At 35.1% G+C, this 20,340-nt stretch overlaps 1 protein-coding gene across 2 annotated transcripts in view; it reads left to right on the forward strand.

Moving 5' to 3' along the window:
* The window catches only part of LOC149572985 (COMPLEX 1 LYR-like protein), an 84,306-nt gene that overhangs the window by 35,577 nt on the left and 28,389 nt on the right, over positions 1-20,340 (forward strand). Inside the window, exon 2 of one of the 2 annotated variants that reach the window (XM_089814126.1) lies at positions 4,813-5,269. The exons of the other annotated variant lie outside the window; for it this stretch is intronic. Coding sequence (XP_089670252.1) covers position 4,813 — 1 coding nt within the window. The 3' untranslated portion in view covers positions 4,814-5,269. Of the gene's footprint in view, positions 1-4,812; positions 5,270-20,340 lie in introns of those variants that run through there. 2 annotated transcript variants of the gene reach the window in all.

Raw genomic sequence — 20,340 nt, forward strand, 5'->3', positions numbered from 1 at the left:
CCATTTGATCCTCTAGTTTGTGTTTCATCGCTTATATCTCTTCGCACATATCTCTAACACTTTTCTCGCTTCCACTTTATCTCAAGCTCTCCATTGCAATTGAATATTTACTTGTTTTTCCATTAGAACTACCAACTAGTCAGCCCTAATAACATATGCAATCCTTAAACAAAGTCGACCAATATATCCATCCATATTTAATGCAATCCACCCAGGAGGTAAAGGGGACCCATACATAACATAATCCTTCATTTAAACATATCTTCATCAAACCACATTATTTGTAATATATTTTTTTAAGTCAGACCCAAGAACAATGTGTAAAAGGCATTAAAGAACAAGTTATTGGTCGGCCAAAAACACCCTCCAATGTAAACCATACAATGCGAAGCCAAACTTACCATGTAATAAACAACATTAACCTCATTTTCATATATCCCGACTTATAGGACCTAAATATGTTCACCGAAAGTTACAGTGACAACCAGAGACCCTCACAAACCAAACCATACTTAGAGAAACATATTTTCACTTGTAAAGCAAATCAACCCAAGATCTTGGAACTAAAACACTGCACAAACCTTATGATCAGGTCCACCAACCTGTCCATCTTGAAATTTCAATGCACAACAATGCAAGGCACTCTCCAAGCCTGTTCAACCCGTTTTTGATACAATCCTCTATGTCAGTAAACCAAGCAACTTGTCTTCTTTTGCAGAATAGTTGTAGACCTAAAAACATGATAGTGCAACATACTCAAAACAAACCAATTATAGCTAGGACTGCAAGCCGCCATCACTTTACACAAAGCATCTCAACATAAGACTCAAATACTCTCTCTTGCATATTCTAGCTGTTCATACTCCTAACTTCCAATATACCATGAACTATCTTCGTACAACTGTCAATCATTATACTTCAAATCTTCTTCATCAATCACTGTCACATTCTTAGCAACAAGTCTTCAAATCTTCTTTATCAATCATTGTCACCAAAGTCATACTAGAGGTTGACATCAATGATGACCCAAGGCATGCTGCTAACAATCTCCCCCTTTGTCATTGGTGGCAACACCAATAACAAAGCGACAACAAAAGTTCCTCCTAGCTTTTTCCACATATGATAACATCAAGGACAAAGGGTACATAGAGAGCCAATCTGCTCCCCCTTTCTGAAATAACTGTGCTCAGGTTCATATATCTGACACCTCATTGCTCCCCTTGGGAGTAGACTTCGTATCATTTTTGGGAGACAAAGGATGAACAATTATTCTCCCTCTGGAAAGATGTACCTCCTTTATGTATCTAAGTTGAAAATGAGGGGCATTAACCTCCAACTTCTGTTGAAGATACTTGAAGGTATCCTTTGCCAAAGCCTTAATGAAAATATCTACAATTTGTTCCTTGGTAGACACATTTCAATTAGACTTCTTTCTCAACAACCTTTTCCCTCAAGAAATGGTACCGGATAGAAATATGTTTTGTTCTTGAATGCATCACCTCATTCATGCAAATATTTATTGCTCTAGTATTGTCACACGTAATTGGAACAACTTCATTATAGATTACTTTTATATCTTTTGAAATCTACTTCATTCACATAATCTAAGTACATAAGGAAGTTGTTACAATATATTTTGCCTTTGCAATTGATAATGAAATTGAATCTCATTTCTTCTTGATCCAAGAAGTCTATCTCCCAGCAAAAATGCTCCACCAGTTGTACTCTTCTTGTCATCTTCACAACTAACCCAATGTGCATTGGTGAAAGCTCTTAGTGAGAAATCACCATCTCTTCTATATAAAAGCCCAAAATTTGGGGTTCCTCACAAATACGTAAAAAATCCTCATTACTACTATCTCATGAGATTGTTTTGGATTGGCCTAATATTTGGAAGCCAAACACATTGCATACATATTGTCTAGCCTAGAAGTAGTTAAGTACAATAATCCACTTATCATGAATCCATACTATTTCTGATCAACTTCTAAGGTCTCATCATCCTTAGCTAGAAACCAATAGCCATAGGAGTTTGTCATGTCTCCTTCCAAGGAGTGATTCGCCACCCACACTCACTTAGCCTATTTCCATACACCTCGATAGGCTAAGTTGGTGAGCAAGGGATGACTTGGGGTGGCCAATATTTAAACTTACTACTTGGTCAATGTCAGGGCTACCTTCAACCCGCATTTGGATCTTCCATTTCATGTTGTCTTATTCTAAGTTTGGGAATCCACTTTGTAAGCTTGTGGATCAGCAATGACAATTGTAGGATGAGTAAGTCAACAATGGCAACACGTATAGGTGTGTTGGGTAATGAGGTAATTGCTGCGTGCGTGTTGAGTATGATGTAACTGCCGTTGGCCATTCTAGGAAGCTCGGATTCAAATTGGAGAGGGAATGACATTGAGGGCAGGAATGTTTTTGGTTAGCTGATTTTTGAGAGGTACGACCACCGTGGTCACTTTCTAGCTAGGAAGGACAACGCCCCATTGATCACTGTGCAGTTGGATGGAAACTCGACTTGCAATTCAAGGATCAAACTCACTCAGAGATTAACGAGGAGCTTAGACGGAGATAATCGTTGGAGTTTAGAGAGGGATGGAATCCATTGTGTGTGTGGGGAGACTTGTTACTCAAGACCACATATCCTAAGCAACACGATTAGAGTTTGGATGGAGTTTACTAGGTTGGGTGCATGAGCAAGGTGTTGAACCATTACTGATGCTTGAAGTGTGTTAAATGAGTTACTGGTGATGCATTAGCATGAGGATTAGGCAATGGAAGGCAATACTTCAAGTTTAATCACACTGGAGTAACATTCTGGACGGGCAAGAGGAGCCATTGCCAGTGAAGAAACCTATAGTTCATCTTGGTGTTTTTCTGCATGACTTCATGTTCTAGGTTCGACTTCCCATTGTCTATCTCCCCCGACTCATTAATTATTACTGTGATTGCATAGAACTATAATAAGGAGATTGTGTTAATTGAGAGTAACAAACGCTTCTATAGTGATTTTATATAATTACAACTAGTTTAGAATTCTCCATCCTTAAAACTTTTTTTAGCATTTATTCGATGTACTTAGTTTGAGAGATTAATATACCATTTTTCTTTTGAACAATCTTAAGATTGAGGAAAAATGACATCTCCCCAATTATAGATAGTTAAATAACTTTTGTATTTCTTCAACAAACATTTTTGCAAGCATTATCATCTCCTCCAAATATGATATCATCAACATAATATTACAACCAATACTTCATCATTTTCAATTTTGGAGTAGAGATTACTGTTAGTCCTACCCTTATTGAATTTATGTTGTATCTATTTAATCTAGCATACCAAGCTCTAGGAGCTTGATTGAGACCATACAATGCCTTTTTGAGTCTACACATTGATGGAGCCCTAAATTTCAAAATTTTAGGCATCCATTTGAGCATGTTTTATATAATCTCTACCCCATTTCCTATCATTTATACATAATCATTAAGATTGAATTTAATGCTTTTTCTTTGTCCCTAGATCACATTTTCATCAAGATCCTCATACAGGTCATTATTCCTTGGGGTATTCAGGAGTATCAAACTCCATGATTAAAAGTGTGAATATATATATACTTGATAAGTAGGATATTCACATCAGTATATATATATATACTGATATTCACATCACAATATATATACTTGTTGCTTACTGATGTCAAAGAGGGAAGCAAAAATATTGTGAACTTAGAGTGAGCATGTGAATGCAGTCCATTTCTATCATACATTTGAAGATGAAGATGATTATGTTTACATGCTGATGGAGTTATGTAAAGATAGAGAGCTCCTTGATCAAATACTGATGTCAGAAGACATAAGTGCTAACGTAAATCTGATACAGCTCAGGAGACTTTAACATATGTTTATGGATAGCAAAGTCAGGACTGAAGTACTTACCTAAATCATTAGTCCATCTTAAAAGGCTGATAATATTTTGGGACATCAATCATGAAATTGAGTTGATAAAATTCAGATTAACAAGATGAGATGAGCACGGTCATAAATCAGTGAACAATATCACCATGAAATATATGAACAGTGGCAGTATATAAATAACAATATGTGGCCACAATGGAGAAAATCATAGGAGATGCTGAAAATTAAAAGCAGTCTTGACAATTCGAGCACTCCATTTCTTGGTTGTTATATCTTCACAGCATACCAGAAATGATTACATCCCTCTAAAAGTGCAACAATGATATTAGGAGAGAACATATCAGTCTGTGATGGAGATTGAATATCAAGTAATACCATTAGGAATTGGGGCTCATGTGAAGAATACAATGACTGTCTTGCAATACCTGGAACAAGACAACCAACAAACACGACAAACTTCCAATCAGTATTGCTGTGAGCAAGTATAAATTGAATTAGCTTACACAGCAATCAAGAACACGATTCTTTGGGGAGGCCTGATAAAATAAGGAAGTCGTCTGGAATGGTGCAACCAAAGTTCCTACAACAGAGGTTTCTACAGATGCCTTCAGGATTTAGGGATATTGTTAGCGATATAGAAGTTTGAGAATTCAAAACAAATAAATGTATTCAGTATTATTGTCATGACGACATCACGCAAATGAACCAAGTAAATTGTACAAGGTGGAGTCCTAAGTTTTGATTGAGAGATGAAATAGATAGGAGGGTCATCACTGATAAATATTCAGCCTTTACAATGATAAAGGCAATCTTTAGCTTCCATGTCTTGCAGAGCCACTGGAGCATTGTTTCTCACCATTTGATATCTGATGATGCTTTGTGTTTCTTGCAGGTCTGAAGACACATGCAGGAGAGGAGAAAAGTAGTTGTTTATCAAGCCCATACATTGAGCAAGTATTCAAACTTTGTGGGATCAAAGTTCTCTTATTTCTCCACAAACCAAATGCTGCACTTTCTTCAGATGCAATAGAAATAACTCATGTTATGGAAGATGTTTAGTATAAAGAAATCACATAGTTATCGGGTGAAACAAAATTAATAATACTCAATGGTTAGTTCCCATGCTACATTCCAAATTTGTAATATGCGGGTGAATTAGTTGATTGGTTTCTTGTTAGGAAAAGTTGCGATGGTTAAGATGTGTGCCTTCCTTATAAATATATGAGCCATAACCAGCACTGGATACAATTCATATTCATATACATTCTCACAAATTTTTATATATTAAGGAGATATGCACTCTTGATATATTATTCGTCTATTGGCAAAGAATAAATTTTTGAACTAAACTCATAGATTTGGATCATTGAGTACCATTTTTCTATGCTATCTTGGAACCTAATTGCATTAGATGGATTATCTGTAAGGAGTTCATTGCAATTTTAATTCCGATATAACCAGTAAGCGTATTTTATTTTACTTATTCACATATTTTTTTTGGAGTTGAAATATTATTATGTTGTGCCCTTTATAAATATTTTTATTAATTTCTATAAATATTTTAATATTTGGACAAGTGGATTGGATCGTTATTGCATTTTAAACTTGACAAACATAGTAATTGTGAAATATTTAATTGTTTCCGTATTTATGTTTAGTTTATCTCCATATCATAGGAGTTAAAATACATTCTAGACTAGTTTAAAATTGCATTCGTATAATTGATCCGTCGCATCTGGACTTTTTTTTTTTTGATGGGTAAGAGGCCAAACCGAAGCCAAGATTAATTATTATATTTATTATTATTATTATTTGTTAAGTGTGAGTAGATTCGAACCCAAGACCTCTTTGATAAGAGGCTCACAATTTACCGTTGTGTTGTAGGCTCTTGCCTAAATAGTCGCATCTGGATTATTAATCTGTTTATAGTTTAAGTAGATTGAAATTTATAAAGTTGTACATTTAAACTTATAATATTGACTCTATTTGCCCATTCCAATTAAGCACTAGTCTTTATATTACACTTGATTCATAATCCATATGTTGGCAATTGTTTCATATCTTTCCTTTGAAGAATTAATATATTCATTTGTTGCACTAATTTATACTTATTTTAAAAACATTCATATATTCATTTATTATTCTCAGTTCATAATTTACAAGTTTAAAGTTTTCTACAATTCTTGCCATTTGGGAAACTTCCGTTGCATTCACATTTTAACCATTCTGCTATAAGCATCTTGGGCTTAAGTGTTTTGTTCAAGATTAGGTGAACCCGCCTTGGCCTTGCAGAGCTAGAAGTGTAGAAGACTCAGATCAAATTGATCGGTCTTGTCAAGCTGGCCATAATCGGTTGGACATCCCAACATCGAGTTGGCAAGACTCGTAGGATTCCAATCTGCGGTTTTGGGGACCAACACACACCATGTTCGGATTTGGTGACTATAAAAAACCATTAGGTTGTTCAATATAAACATCTTCCAATTCTCCATTCATAAATGTAAGTTTAACATCCATTTGATAAACTTCAAAGTTTTTATATTCATCAAAAGCTAGGAACGTCTTGATTACTTCAACTCTAGCTACTGGAGCCTATATTCCATGACATTTTAGGCATAGGGACGAGGGGACACATTGCTGGGACATATCCTAAAGAGGCAAAATGGGGGACAAAAGGGGACGACAATATACAAATTTTCTAAAATATATATGCATGCACGTCTGCAAATTCTTCAAAATTTATGAAAGATATTATAGATAGAGGGGGAGAGAGAGAGAGAGAGAGAGATTAACAAGACAATACACAAATAAATTACCAATTCACAAGTTATAATAATGATATTGTTGGCTAAATATTTTTAAGTCACTAAAACTACAACTTACAAAATGGTGATTTTAGGCAACGGTGTAGTGAGATAAATCTCTCCTCTTAGCAATAGGGGAGGCTCCCTTGTTACCGCAGGTGATTCCAATAGAATCTTATGTGAAATTACAAAAGGGGTTGTTCTCTCAATCTTTTCCTCTTTTTTTGGGAAAGATACACAAATAACAAATAATAGCTCTACAAAAATTTCCTATTTCTACGATAATACTGGTGGCTCGGTGATTGATGTAAGAACAACTCCTAAGACAACATTTTACTAATGATAACTTGGGTGAATTAACAATCGGAATCTGAAGCCTCTGACGATTAATTCAAGCAATGATTCAATAACTGGAATACAAACAACTAAACTAGATAAGAAAGGGTAGTATAGCTTAAAATCTATTACTCAATTTCTTATAAACTAACAAACTGCAACTACTTCTGACTTGAAGATTCATTCTTTATTGAAGAACTTATCTAAATTGCTCCAAAGATTCAAATAACAAGCTATAAGATGAAACAAGGATGAATCAATCAATGCAACATAAGAATACACTAATTAACTCCAAGAATCACAACACCAAGTTTGATAACTCTTGTTTCCTTTTATTCAATGTAGGAAGTTTGCACCAAGAAACACAAAGTTTTGAAGACACAAGAAATTCCAGCATAGTCTTTCTTACACAGAGCCAAATATGATTATTTACAATGAGCTCTCTCCTTCATATAGGAAAATAGGAGAGAGAAAGGTGGAGGGAAAAGAGAAAATCTCTAACCACCTTGACTTAGTCTCTAACAAGCTTCTGACTAACTAATTTGACTTATTCAAAGATGCATGCTTATTGTGATTGCAACTTGACTACATGAGCTGATTGTACAGGTACATGTTATCTTGTACTTACAACATAATTGCTCTTTACATGCAATCTTCCTACTGTCATTCTACTTATGAAAAATTCAAGTGTTCACATAGTATGAACTAGCTCCCCAAACTTTCGTAGCGACTCGTGTACAACTACAAATTTGGTTCACTAATGTATCGTGCGATCATTGTAGCTTTTCAGAGTGTGTTTTCTGCCTCCAAGATTTCTTTGTTACAAATCTCTATCTTGCTTTGTAGATCATTCAGTGAAATACTTCCAGCTTGCAAATGCATTCAACACACCGATATCAAAGTTAACCACTTCAAGCCATAAGCGAATTGCTTTTGTGAACCCTATAAGGATGTGTTCTTCATTTCAGAGTTCATTATTTTCAGTGATAACTTCACATTGACAACCTTTTGAAACCTTCGCTGATCGTGCCTTCTTGATTGTTTACCTTAAGCATTGTTGCCTTTGCATCTTCTACGAGCTTTTGTAATACTTGTTCTTTATTAGTCATCGGGTGCATGTGAGGATGAACTTGAGTTCATGAGCTGCCAAGGGAAAGGTAGATGGCAAAGGAATATGACTTTGTTTGATCCAACTCATATTTTTCAGTGGCTTCAACATTGACTCTTGTGAGAAAATCTTCCATATTCATGTGGGCTACATTCGTATCTCGAACCTCATCATTGTAGGAAGCTACTTGTGATGGTGGGATGGAGTTGTGGTACTGGTCATACTTGTACTTCATCATTTTCTTATCTTTTTCTTTTTTGGGTGCAAACTCTTTTGACATCATAGAATGATGTACCTGTGCAATTGTTACATGAAAGTTCCATAGTGTAAGAACATCATCATATGAGGGGTCCATATCAAACTTTCATGGTGTAAAAACACGGATTTGGGCATGGATAGGAAATGTATATGGTATGTTTGCTAACAGTGAAGGATCAAATGGGTTAAGCTCAAAAAGGCTAAAAAATGACTAGAAAAACCAAAAACGGGTTTTCTTGAGAGCATTACATGTGCGGATAGTGAGCTTTAAGTTATGCAAATGAGGGACAATGAGTAGCAAATTGGGGGCATAGCACGCTTTAATAGATGCAACCCATGATATTTTTTCTGGCAAGCATGTGGAATTTTCAACCATAGGGCAGCCAAATGGAGATTCATGAAATGCATGATGGTGGGATTTATACTTGTATTCGTATGATGGGAAATGAAGAGCTTTCCTTTTACTTAGAATGAGATTTTACCCCGTTTGCATATGAAAGTAAATGAAAACTTGCATATGCAACTTAAACAAGTAGACGGAAGAATATAAGGAGCAGCTTGACATTTACAAAACAAATGCAAATCTAAAAATGGAAATGAAAAGATTTGCAACAACACTCAGCAAGAAAAAACTATACAACTTGCCTTAAAGAAAAATACAAGGAAAACTTACCTCTTTTCACCAAGAACAAAAGAAAATGTCTCTTTTAAATCTTTGGAAAATCTGAAAACAAATCCAAGAGATTTTGGATTTAGAATTGATAGACAACAAGACTCATATAGATTTCAAAACTGAATCCCAAGGATAGTCAAGGTTTGATTTTAGACAAGTGTAGAAGGTTAGAAAGATAAAATGCACAAATAATGCAACAACCTTTGACTAAATCAATGCCATATGTAAATGCAATAAAAAATGGTATCTAGGGCATCATTTTTAGCATTGAAATGATGAGAAACGAGCTGGAAATGAAAATACATGCCCTTAAAAGTTTCCTTGGACGGATTGAATGCCAAGAATATTCAGAAATGAACCATTTTTGGCAAAACATGTGCCCTAGATGGGTTGAGAAATGAAGAAAACACTCAACAAACTCCCTTTTTGAGTAGCCCAATGTTATTCTTGGGTGATTTTATGTAAAAATGACCTATAGATCATAAAAAATGACCATGTAATGCTTAAGATATGAGCATTTGAAGGCTGCAAAACTTGTTTTTGGAGAAAAATGACCAAGAAAGTGGTGTTTTGTGTTTTGGGGCTAAATCATGTAACTGAAACCCTTCAAAGAATAAATTAGAAAATGACACAGCACAGAAGTTTCAGAATGCCATAATTCTTCATTAACTTTCGCAACTCTACTCTGCCTCTACAATGAAAGAAAACAACTACTTATTACAATTCCAGAAATTATCATATTTGACAGATTTTTGGGAAAAACAATTTTTTCCTTTTTTGATAATTTTCAAAACCCATCCTATGAATCTCGATTTTTCCCAAGAAAAGCCCCAACTAAGGCAAGATGAATTGCCAACTAATCAATGAAATCAAAAATATGATTTCGGATTTATAACAAAAACAATTTTCTAAAAAAACTGGAAAAAACACAAAAAAGCCAATTTCGGAGGCCAAGATGATATTTTAGGCTCTTGGAAAAAAGTCAAAATGGCCACCTATCAAGCTGAGCTCAATAGGCAATCCAAATAACTCCTCACGCAACTAGCTGTAATATTCCAGCGAAAACCCACATTCGAGTCAAAAGTTATGACCCTCGGAAGGGAATCTTGACTAAAACCCACATCTGAGTCAACAACCTTGACCCTTAGATGCCCTTGCATCACTAAAAATCGCCACTTTTGGGTGTTTGATAAAAAAACATCATAATATGAAGTAAAATACTAAAAACACACTTTTTGGTTGCATTTACATGTTTAACCATGCAATGGATGGAAAAAATCCCCACCTAGCCTTTTAATGCACTATAAGCCATAAAAACGAGCTTTTAAAAGCTTTTTGCATGTTTAAATGATATGCAAATGGGTCAAAATTCCCCACTTATGCTTGGACACAATTTTTGGAGTCAAAAACATGTTTAATATTGCATGCAATTGCATGAAAAATTGCTACTTTTTGTCTTTAAGTGAAAAACAATATGTTTCAATGCATATACATGTTCTTTTTGGCATTAAAAACAAATGTAGTGGGGTCAAAATTTGCCACTTCTAGTTTTGGCTTATAGAAATGGGCTTTTCTTTACCAAATACATATGCAATAGGGTAAAAAAATGCCACTTATGGTTTACTTAATTGAAAACTCACTTAAATCATGTATCTACATGTTATAATAACATGTAAATTGATTTCAAAAGTCCACTTAAGTGACAATTTAAAAACCACATGTAATAGGTTTGAAAAACCCCACTTTATTGCATTAAAACATTAAAAATGGACTTATATGTGCAACAACATGTGTAAATGGATTCAAAATCTCCACTTAAGTCAATTTAATAAGATTTAAATTTGCGAAAGCATATTAAAAACCCACTATACACATGAAAATGTGTTATTGCATTTAAAAAGTCAACTTTTATGATGCCCAGACTTATATCCTATTGGAAGTGGGTTTTTAAATAATGATTTGCATGTTGATAATGCAATGAGCAATAAAACCCCACTTAAATGAATTTAAAGTGTCTCATGTAATTAAATTTAATATTTAACTATAGTTTTTAATAAAGTAACATGAAAATAGACTTGAAATAGGATTATTTTTATAAAACATAAAAAACTATGGTCAAATCAACTTAGAATGAGTTGAAATTTTAAAATGGATGTCAAAATTCACTTAAAATATTAAATATTATTTAATATCACAGAATTGCCAATAAAAAACCCACTTTGATGAAGAAAAATAAAATCAAGACATGCAATTGCCTTGAAAGCCCCACCTTTTCCTTTATAACTTGAGTTAAACAACTCTGATTAGATCTAAGTTAGCTCAAAACAAGTAGGATTCCAAGAGCTATTAACCTAAGGCTAAAACAATTTACAATAGAGAAAAAAAAAAGAAAAGATGCAAAAGTTTACCCAAAATTGAGCATTTGTAATCAAAGAAGAAAAACTCTTATTAGCAAACAATTGGGGATTTAACTCAAGGGAAACCTTCAAAAGAACACATAGATAGAGCTAGCCAGAGTACAATTCAGTGATAACGAATTGCCTTCATGACACACCTTATCGATGCATTAAAACAAAGAAGATGCACCTACGAATCCATTAAAATTGTGTAGGGTTGCCCCAATTTTGTGAAGCCAAAATTGAGGAGAACAAGTATAACAACATAAACAATAAAAGCAACAATATAAACAAAATTAGTATAACAACATTATAACAATAGTCTCAAACATAAAAACCATGGTCTCTCAATTTAAATATCCAAATCAAAATGTCACAAACATGTATCCAAAAGTCTCAAACATCAAAATATAACAAGTTATAGGCAAAACCTATGAAAGTAAGCCTTGTTCTAGCTATTAAATATCCAAAGGTTGAATCATCCGAGTCACTATCTCCCTCTCGCAGAAATGGATCACCCAATATTTTAAAAAATTAAAAATTCATTGGCCTTAAAGTTTATGTATATATGTTTGTTTGTTTGTATGTATGTATGTATTTAAACTATATTACTTGAATTATTTTTATTCTAATAATTAGATATTTAAAAGCTACCAAATTAAATTTATAATTATAATATATATTTTCGTTTAATATAATTTTTAAACATATTTTTATTTTGATGAATATAAATAAAATTAAAATAAATATTAGATTTATAATTTTATTATTTAAAATTTAAAACATATTTAATTATGAATTCCATTGTCAAATATTTAATTACGAATTTTATCATCCACGAGCACGAATTTGAACCTTGTACCCCCACGTTGTTGATTTGGTAAAGAGAATTTTAATTTTTAAAATTTTGTTTTAATATAATCTTCAATGCCAAAAATCATTCAAATATTTCGGGGAGACTATTTTGTTTCAAGGATAGATTAGGGACATCTCGGGTAATCCCTTAGGTGTTTTGGGGCGTTCCCAAATGTTACAAGACATCTCCTACGATTCCATGCAGTTTTTTAAAATTAAGGACAATTGGGGGATGTTTCCTTTGCATCCCACTGTCCCTAAAATGTTTTGGGGAGAAAAATGAGTCCCCTAGGGACATGAAACGTGTTTCTGGGTGACATACTAGAGCAAAATTTTCTTCAAAATCAATTCATTCTACTTGGGTATAACCTTTACATACCAGCTTTGCTTTGGTTCTAGTCACTTGTCTATCCTTATTCAACTAATTCCAAAATACATATTTAGTTCCAGTCACATTCTTATCTCCATCGGCTTAAGTACACTTTCTCAAGAATCGTTTTTCTTTTTCTGATCTAATCCTTTATTCATAGCTTTCATCAGTTTTCATCTTTGCTAGCTGTTGCATAGGTCTTTGGTTCCACAATAGATAAGAAGAAACACTTTTATTGATCACTTGCCTTGGCAAGTCTCGTTGTTTGAACACCTTTAATTTTATCTTTGATGATTTGATCTTTTAAATGATGTCTTTGAACAAGTTAGCAAGTGTCTTCGGTGTCTGCTTAGGCTCTCTATCTTCTTTAGATCCTTCAATGACCTTGTTGGTAAACAAATTTATCATTGCAAATGCTTTCTTCAAAATGACATTGTTCACCTGTGAGCAACAACAATGAGAATTGTGCCAACAATTGGAGAGATCGCACCAAGATGACGATCAAATTGCAATCTTCCTTTGCATTTGAGAGGGGCAGCTCCCTCATATGATGGGGGTATTTTTATTTTGAGTACTTTTCACTTGAAAGTACATAAAGGAGATAGAACAAAACTAAAGAAATTAAGAACATAAGCCCCAAGAGTAGTCATATGAATACTCGTTAATATTCACATATGGTAATGATTAAAAAGGGGTTTAGGCATGAATGTAATGATGAAAAAATAAGAATAAGGAACCTCAACATATGAAAAGATAAGCTATTCTAATACATTTATGTCAGGACACTAGGAAATGGATGCATTTTGCCAAATCAATTGCATAAATCAGAAAGACTATTGGATTCCATCAATACATAAAAAGATTACCAATCTGACATACGAAAAAATAGTAATAACAACTCATGAATACATTTGAGACATACGACTAAATGCATTCTTCATTATGTCTTTGAAAATATACAAATACAAGGACTCTTGTGCATAGTGTAAATCCAAAAATCTATTTGGAAATGTCTCCGTAGTTTACCCTTCGCAAAAGTCCCCCCCTTCAAATTGCAAAATACCTTGTATTAATAGGTGTATCGTCTTAATAAGTAAGCACCCTTGTTAGGTGCTCATTTCAATCCCCATTTTAGCATTTATGGGTTCCTACGTTGATTTCACGTTCTCCTAGCCCTTTTGCATCCTCCAAATCAATATTACATGCTCAAAGCCTCTAAAATGGCCTAATTTCTATGTACAATTTCCCATTTATCCAACCATCTACTTAATTCACTTTCCCTCTTGGCATAGTTTTAGCCTCACACTTGATTTTCCTACTCATTTGTCCATTTTCCCCTAAAATTTTAAATGCTTCTCGAACCCTACACATTTAACCTCATTATTAACATTGTGAGGTATAGGTCGACCTAGGATGACCTATACCCTGCTGCACTAATTTTGAATTGTTTTGGGGGTAGATGCAATTTTTAAAAAATTTTCTTGCCTTGTAGAGTTGGCCTTCGTGAAATTAACTCCGAAACCACTATAAAAGGAGGCCTTTTCCTCTCATTTTCACATCCACGACACACATACATCTACATCCACAAGTTGCAAGAAATTTATTGTGCATTCAAGGAGTTCAAGAAAGCATTGAAGGCATTCATCATCTGTCAAACCTGCATGCATTTCCTTCCATAGATCCTCTCAATTGGAGACTAAGGAGTTGGCCATCTAGAAAGAGATCCACATTTATCTACCAAGACTCCTCTTTCTTCTTCAATTCAACAATGTGGCAAACTACAACATTCATCATTCAAGGGTTCGGTTTTGTGATTTCCTATTGGGTTTTTGTGGAGTCCAAGCTATTGCATCGACATTTGTGATCACCTCCAAAGTGGCATAACATCATTGAGGTATAATGTAATTTATGTTTCAGATCTAGATTACATTTCCTCATGCAATTTCAATTTCATTTCAAGGTTAATTCCTATATAGGGGCTTGACCAAGGCAAGCCCCTTCCCCCAAACAATTTCCCCTTTCCTCTTGTGTGTAGGTGCAAGTTGAAAGCACAATTCCAAATACATATTTGGACACCCATTTGGATGAACTTTTGGGATCCTCTTTCCTGTTTCGGATTTCACCAATTTTGGGTGTATGTTGTCAATTTGACCTATACCCAGATATTCAAAGTGCAGAACCTATTGCAACCAAAAAGAGCAGTCTTAGACATACCCAAAAGCTTATTTCAGTTTATGTTCCTGTTAGTTTTGGGTATAAGTTGCCAAATTCAACCTATACTACATATGTCACACTAGGTCGACTTGTTTGGAGTAGAACAAAGAGTTTCCCATTTCAGATTTGCAAATTGCCAATTACTAGGTTTAGAGATCAGGTTGTTCCAAAACTCAACAAACATAAAATCAGTCTTCAAGTGTCTTTTTCCTTTCTCATTTTTAGGTGCACACATTCCTTAGACCTACTTTGATATAATTTGAATCAAATCTGCTATCATATCTTGCTAATCAACATCTCTTTACTCATAGATTCCTTGCAACTTTCTTCATCCACATAAGGAATACCCTAAAATTCCTCCATTGGCTAGATCTTGCATTTGTATCCCTTCATCTTGTTGGGTTATACAAATCAAATTTGGCCTAAGAATGAGATGTTAGGTCTTCCAATGTATGTGTAATGTGGTTGTCTACCATTAATAACCAATGACCATTTTATACTATACAATAGAATTTCTTTGATAATTGTTGGCCATTTCTGCCCTCCATTCAGCCCATCATTGATAACCAATCTGAGAGATCTTCAATGGGCTGAATTCTTTGTTGTGGGTTAACATGCAATTTGGTTGGGGTTAACATTTCGTGTTAACTCAGTCTCTTCATGAACTGAGTTGGCTTGGTCTCTTCATTGGCCGAGCTATCTCAAATTGTTCTTTGACCAAGTGAACTCGGTTTCCTCATTTGCCAAGTTGCAGGTTAACACACATTTTTTGCTGGGGTTAACATTTCGTGTTAACCATTTTTGCCATTTTAGAGAATGACTTTGCTACTCTTTCTGAAATAGCAAAATTCACTATTTCGGAAGGCTTACCTTTTTGCTTCCGTGAAATGGTGAAGTTGCTGCCGTCTCTTTCACTGTGCATTGGGAAATGTGTTGACCAACATATTTTTGCCATGTGACAGATCTTTTCTTGCTGGGTTGCCTTTGATCCAACGGTGCTCGTATTTTCGTATCATTGCTTGGGCCTTTCGCGAAGATGCGATGGTCATCGGATTTAGATGCATCTTTGGGAGATTCTTTGCTTCATCCTAGCCGTCTATTTTATATAAACTGAGCTTGATCAATGGCCATGTTTTAATCATGTGTTGGGAATTTCTCTTGCAGCATCTAAGCCATCTAATTCGAATGAAGACATCTACATCGACAGTCACCTTTTTTTGGGGCAGATCTGAGCTGTTTTGCACGGGCCAACTTTGCATTTTCGCGGCGGGTTAACATTGCGTGTTATCCCATCCTGTGTTTTTTGACAGTGGCGCAAATTCTTTTGTTACAGCCTTGCCATGTTGCAAGGACTACTCATTTAATCCAGAATGGCTCCTTGAGCTTTGTAACGCCGATGTTGGTGACCCTCCATGCCTATTCAAGGATTTTTACAAGGAATGATGGTCGTTTCAGCCGCCAAATGCTTTCTTTGGCCCTTCTTGCCACTTCCATGGATCAAGTAGTAATGGAAATCAGATTTCTCTCCGATTCTTCATTTATTATGTACCATGTGACCTCAACTCCGTTGTTGTTGGAGTTTGAACTCAAGGTTGTATCTGGGTTATGCCTGCACCCCATAAAGGGAAGTTTTGTTGCTGTTCTCAGGATCTCTTTTATCTGGTCTTTTGCAGATCTCTTCTGTAAATGCTCTTGCCTTTCTTTTTTCAATAGAAATTACTGCTGGTACATCCATTCTCAGCCAATTAAATTTGTGCAACTTGTCACGCCTCATTTTCTTGGATGTATTTTAGCAATTGCAGCACCATATGATTATGTTCATTTCAATTAACTAATCTATTAAGCGAATCTGTTGTATTCCTTGCATGGTTATGTTATTTCATGGCTTTTCTATGGTGTTAAGATTGAAAGAATATAGATAGTGGTATGTCTTCTGAAGTCTATTGGATTTTAGTGTAGTTATTAGAAAGAAGTAGATCAACAATCTATTTGGTGCATCACCGCTTTTCCCCTTCAGCATTTTACTTTTCTGTTTCCTTCTTCCCTTTTCCACCCAGTTTTAGTTAGTGCACCTGGATTGTGAGGAAGCCGGCCTTCTCCGGAGATTCAATCTCTGAATGCAAAGTCCCACACGTTTGCGATTGTTTCCATGTTACACAAGGTCGCCCGGGGATAACATGTTGGGCAGGGGTGTAGACTTTTGTGTCAACAATAACCAACTTGTAATCATCTAAAATAACTACCTAACTACCTCATGTAACTACTTAGGATAGTTACTTTAGGTAATTACTTGGAGTAACTACAGGGTAGCTACTTGAGAATCACTTAGAATAACTACCCAAAGCGTCCCAAACTCTTTTGCAACTACCTGAGTTACTTCTAATAATTACCTGTTTTGAAAATAAGTTGGGATTTACCCAACTTTTAGAAAAATTGAGTCCAAAATCTAACATTAGTTACAATAAATGAAATAAGTCACTTTTACAAAGAGGCTATTTGGAGCTTGTGACATTAAAATAAAATCAAGAGATGGTGCTGCAGAAGTGAGCTCTCTGTCCTTTTCCTGATCCAGAAGCCATTTTTTTCATCGACAACTTAACCTTCAGGAACATGGTTTCCATTTGTATTTGAGAACCATCCTTTTCTTTTATGGAACTTGTAAGCTCATTCAAATGTTTTGACTTCCCTTGAACTATTTCGAACTTTTTATCACCAGGAGATATGCTTTCCATTTTCAAATTTAAATGGTAAAGAGACTTGTCAAGTTCTTGCAATGTAATTATGAAATGCTGCTTTCTCACTTTTATGCTTAGAATAATACAAACTTTTCCATTTTAATGTTCAATATTTTTGAGTATGATTCCAATAGTTTCTTGAACTAGGTAGAAACAACCATTGCGCATAATGATAATATTTTGACATAAGTATTTTTCATCTCTGTAGATAGATTTTCTAGAAGAATAGCACTATAGAGTAAAAGATAATCTTTTAAAAGAATAATCCCTATAAAATTTGAGAGCGACTTATGACATCCTGGATAAAAATCAACATGACTTTGAATAGTAATTATCATCTTGAATTGTATTGGAAAATAGGTCTACGAGCAGTTCTTGCACTTTCACAATGTTTCCCACCCTCGTTGGATTTTCATATTCTATTCCAAAGTTGACGCTTGCATTTCCTAGGGACTTTTAAACCTGCAACAAATTCATCTTATGTATATATACAATATTTGCATTCATGATGTGACATTGCTATAGACTTGATGGAAAATAGTTTATGTGCATTGTTTTTGCTTCTACATTCTGCATACATATTCATCACAGCATTTACATTAAAATTTGGTCATTCACATTATAGTCAATACTCATAACCACTGCTAAGGTTCATGTTTAGGTATACGCAGAGAGGAATCAGACAGATTGCTGTATCTGGCTATACGCTGAAGATTGAAAACATAACTTGTATGTGCTTTGTAACCATTGCATTTCAAGGGACAAAATATCTTTCAGGTGCTGTGCCAAACAATCTTGTGAATTTGCATTCTCCATGCATGTCTATTAAGAGCAATTCCAACTAAACCGTATTGTCCATGTGGTGAAGTGCCGTTTTGGGCAAGGAAAATATTCGTCCAGGAATGGACTCTATACCGGTCAACTGCAATTGTTTGATAGTTTCTGAAATCATTAAAACAACTCGATCCATGTATGCGCTCCAATCATGACTCGCTTTGAGATGAGATCTCTGGACGTATTCAGGCAAGGACTTTATGTGCTTTGTCCATGCTTTTGCATTTTGCATGCATATCTACCTGCGCATCTGCAAATTATCTGAAAAAAGCTTCCCATCATTATGCTTTGATGAATGTCTATAACATAGAGGCCATAGGAAAAGGCTGGTAGAATTAGTTTTGTGCCTACCGGTTGCATGCATGTCAATGAGAGCAATTTTAATCATAATATCTGAGAAAGATCCGGGAGTGGAAAATATTGATGAATAATTAGAACATGTTCTGAAAATCCAATTGTAGCACGCGCCAGGAGGATTTCATAAAAGTTTGTGGAAGGCGACCTTACCCCTTGAGATTTCTCTGGTTTTAAACTTTCTAAAATCGATACATCAAATTTCTCTGCTGCGAACTTGCAATCATATATTTTGTGTTTTCAGGTGACATGTATGTGGGTGCTCTGTCATACTTGCATGCAGGTGCTCTGTCTGTGCTGCCACGTTTTGCAGACATGTATACAGAGTATTTTCTGACAAAAGTTGCTTGAAAGTTTTTAAAGAGATTTCACCAAATCCACTTTTTCACATTCTGAAACAATAATATTGCCTCAAGAGTGCATTCTTTCACCAGAAAATTTATCCACAATCCCATAACAACTGCAACTGGCATCCTCAAGATGGTTGGAAGAGTCTGGAAGGTAGTCGCATATATGTCATGAGACCTGTATTTGTGCTTGCTGATTACAAAGCCCGAGACTTTTTCAACAGATTTGTTTTGTGCTTTGGTTGTAGTATTTTTACTTTGTTTGATGAGAAGACTGCTCTTGGCGGCATTCTGTCAAACAAATTAGTGGCGTCAACTATGATTCACATTTTGCATGAATCTCCACTAACGTATTCCATCCAATGATCTGATAAATAAAATCTCAATCTCTATTATGCTCTGGTGACATCCATGCACTATTTCAAAGCTCCCAAGAACGCCGCTGTAGACATGAAGGTTAATTGTGCACACTTATTGATCAATTGTTTGACACAATTTATACTACTAAAGAATGCACCACCACTATCTACTGTATATGAAAAAGGATTGTCAACAAGCTCAAAGAAATTCAGAATGAAGAGCATTTTGAGAAAATTATGAAGAGTCTGGAACCTTTATTGAGAAATAAGATGAGCAATTCTTATCGTTGGAGGAAAATACGAGCAAGTAAATAAAGAAACTGAAGAAGCTGTAATAAAGGTGATGACAGACTTCAAGGATAGTGCACCACAGATCCACATTGACACCCCTGCAGCAGAAAAGAAGGAAGAAAAAGATGAACCTGTTACAACGCCTAAGGACACCTCATATGACATGACAGTAGAAAAAGACGCTGGAAATGAATTGCCACACCTACACCAGCAACAGCTCCACCTAGTTCAACAGTTATGGATACTTCTACACCAGCAGCAGAGACCCGTCAATGACTGAAGACAAGGTAATTCACACTACCTTGGATGCACCTTAGCAAAATGAATCCATTGATCAGATGGTTATGCCGCATCAAGTGGAAGGAAGCTTGATGATAGAGGGGGCAGTTATTACCGTGGACACCAGTGAAGACCCCTTTGCAACTATTTCAGCAGATCCATTTAATACTCAATCAGAATTGAGTCTTGGCAATTTGGCAGCTCAGA

This window comes from Cupressus sempervirens, chromosome 2, assembly GCF_028749045.1.
Source record: "Cupressus sempervirens isolate cs-2001-9-10 chromosome 2, ASM2874904v1, whole genome shotgun sequence".
In the NCBI taxonomy this organism is placed as follows: Eukaryota; Viridiplantae; Streptophyta; class Pinopsida; order Cupressales; family Cupressaceae; genus Cupressus; species Cupressus sempervirens.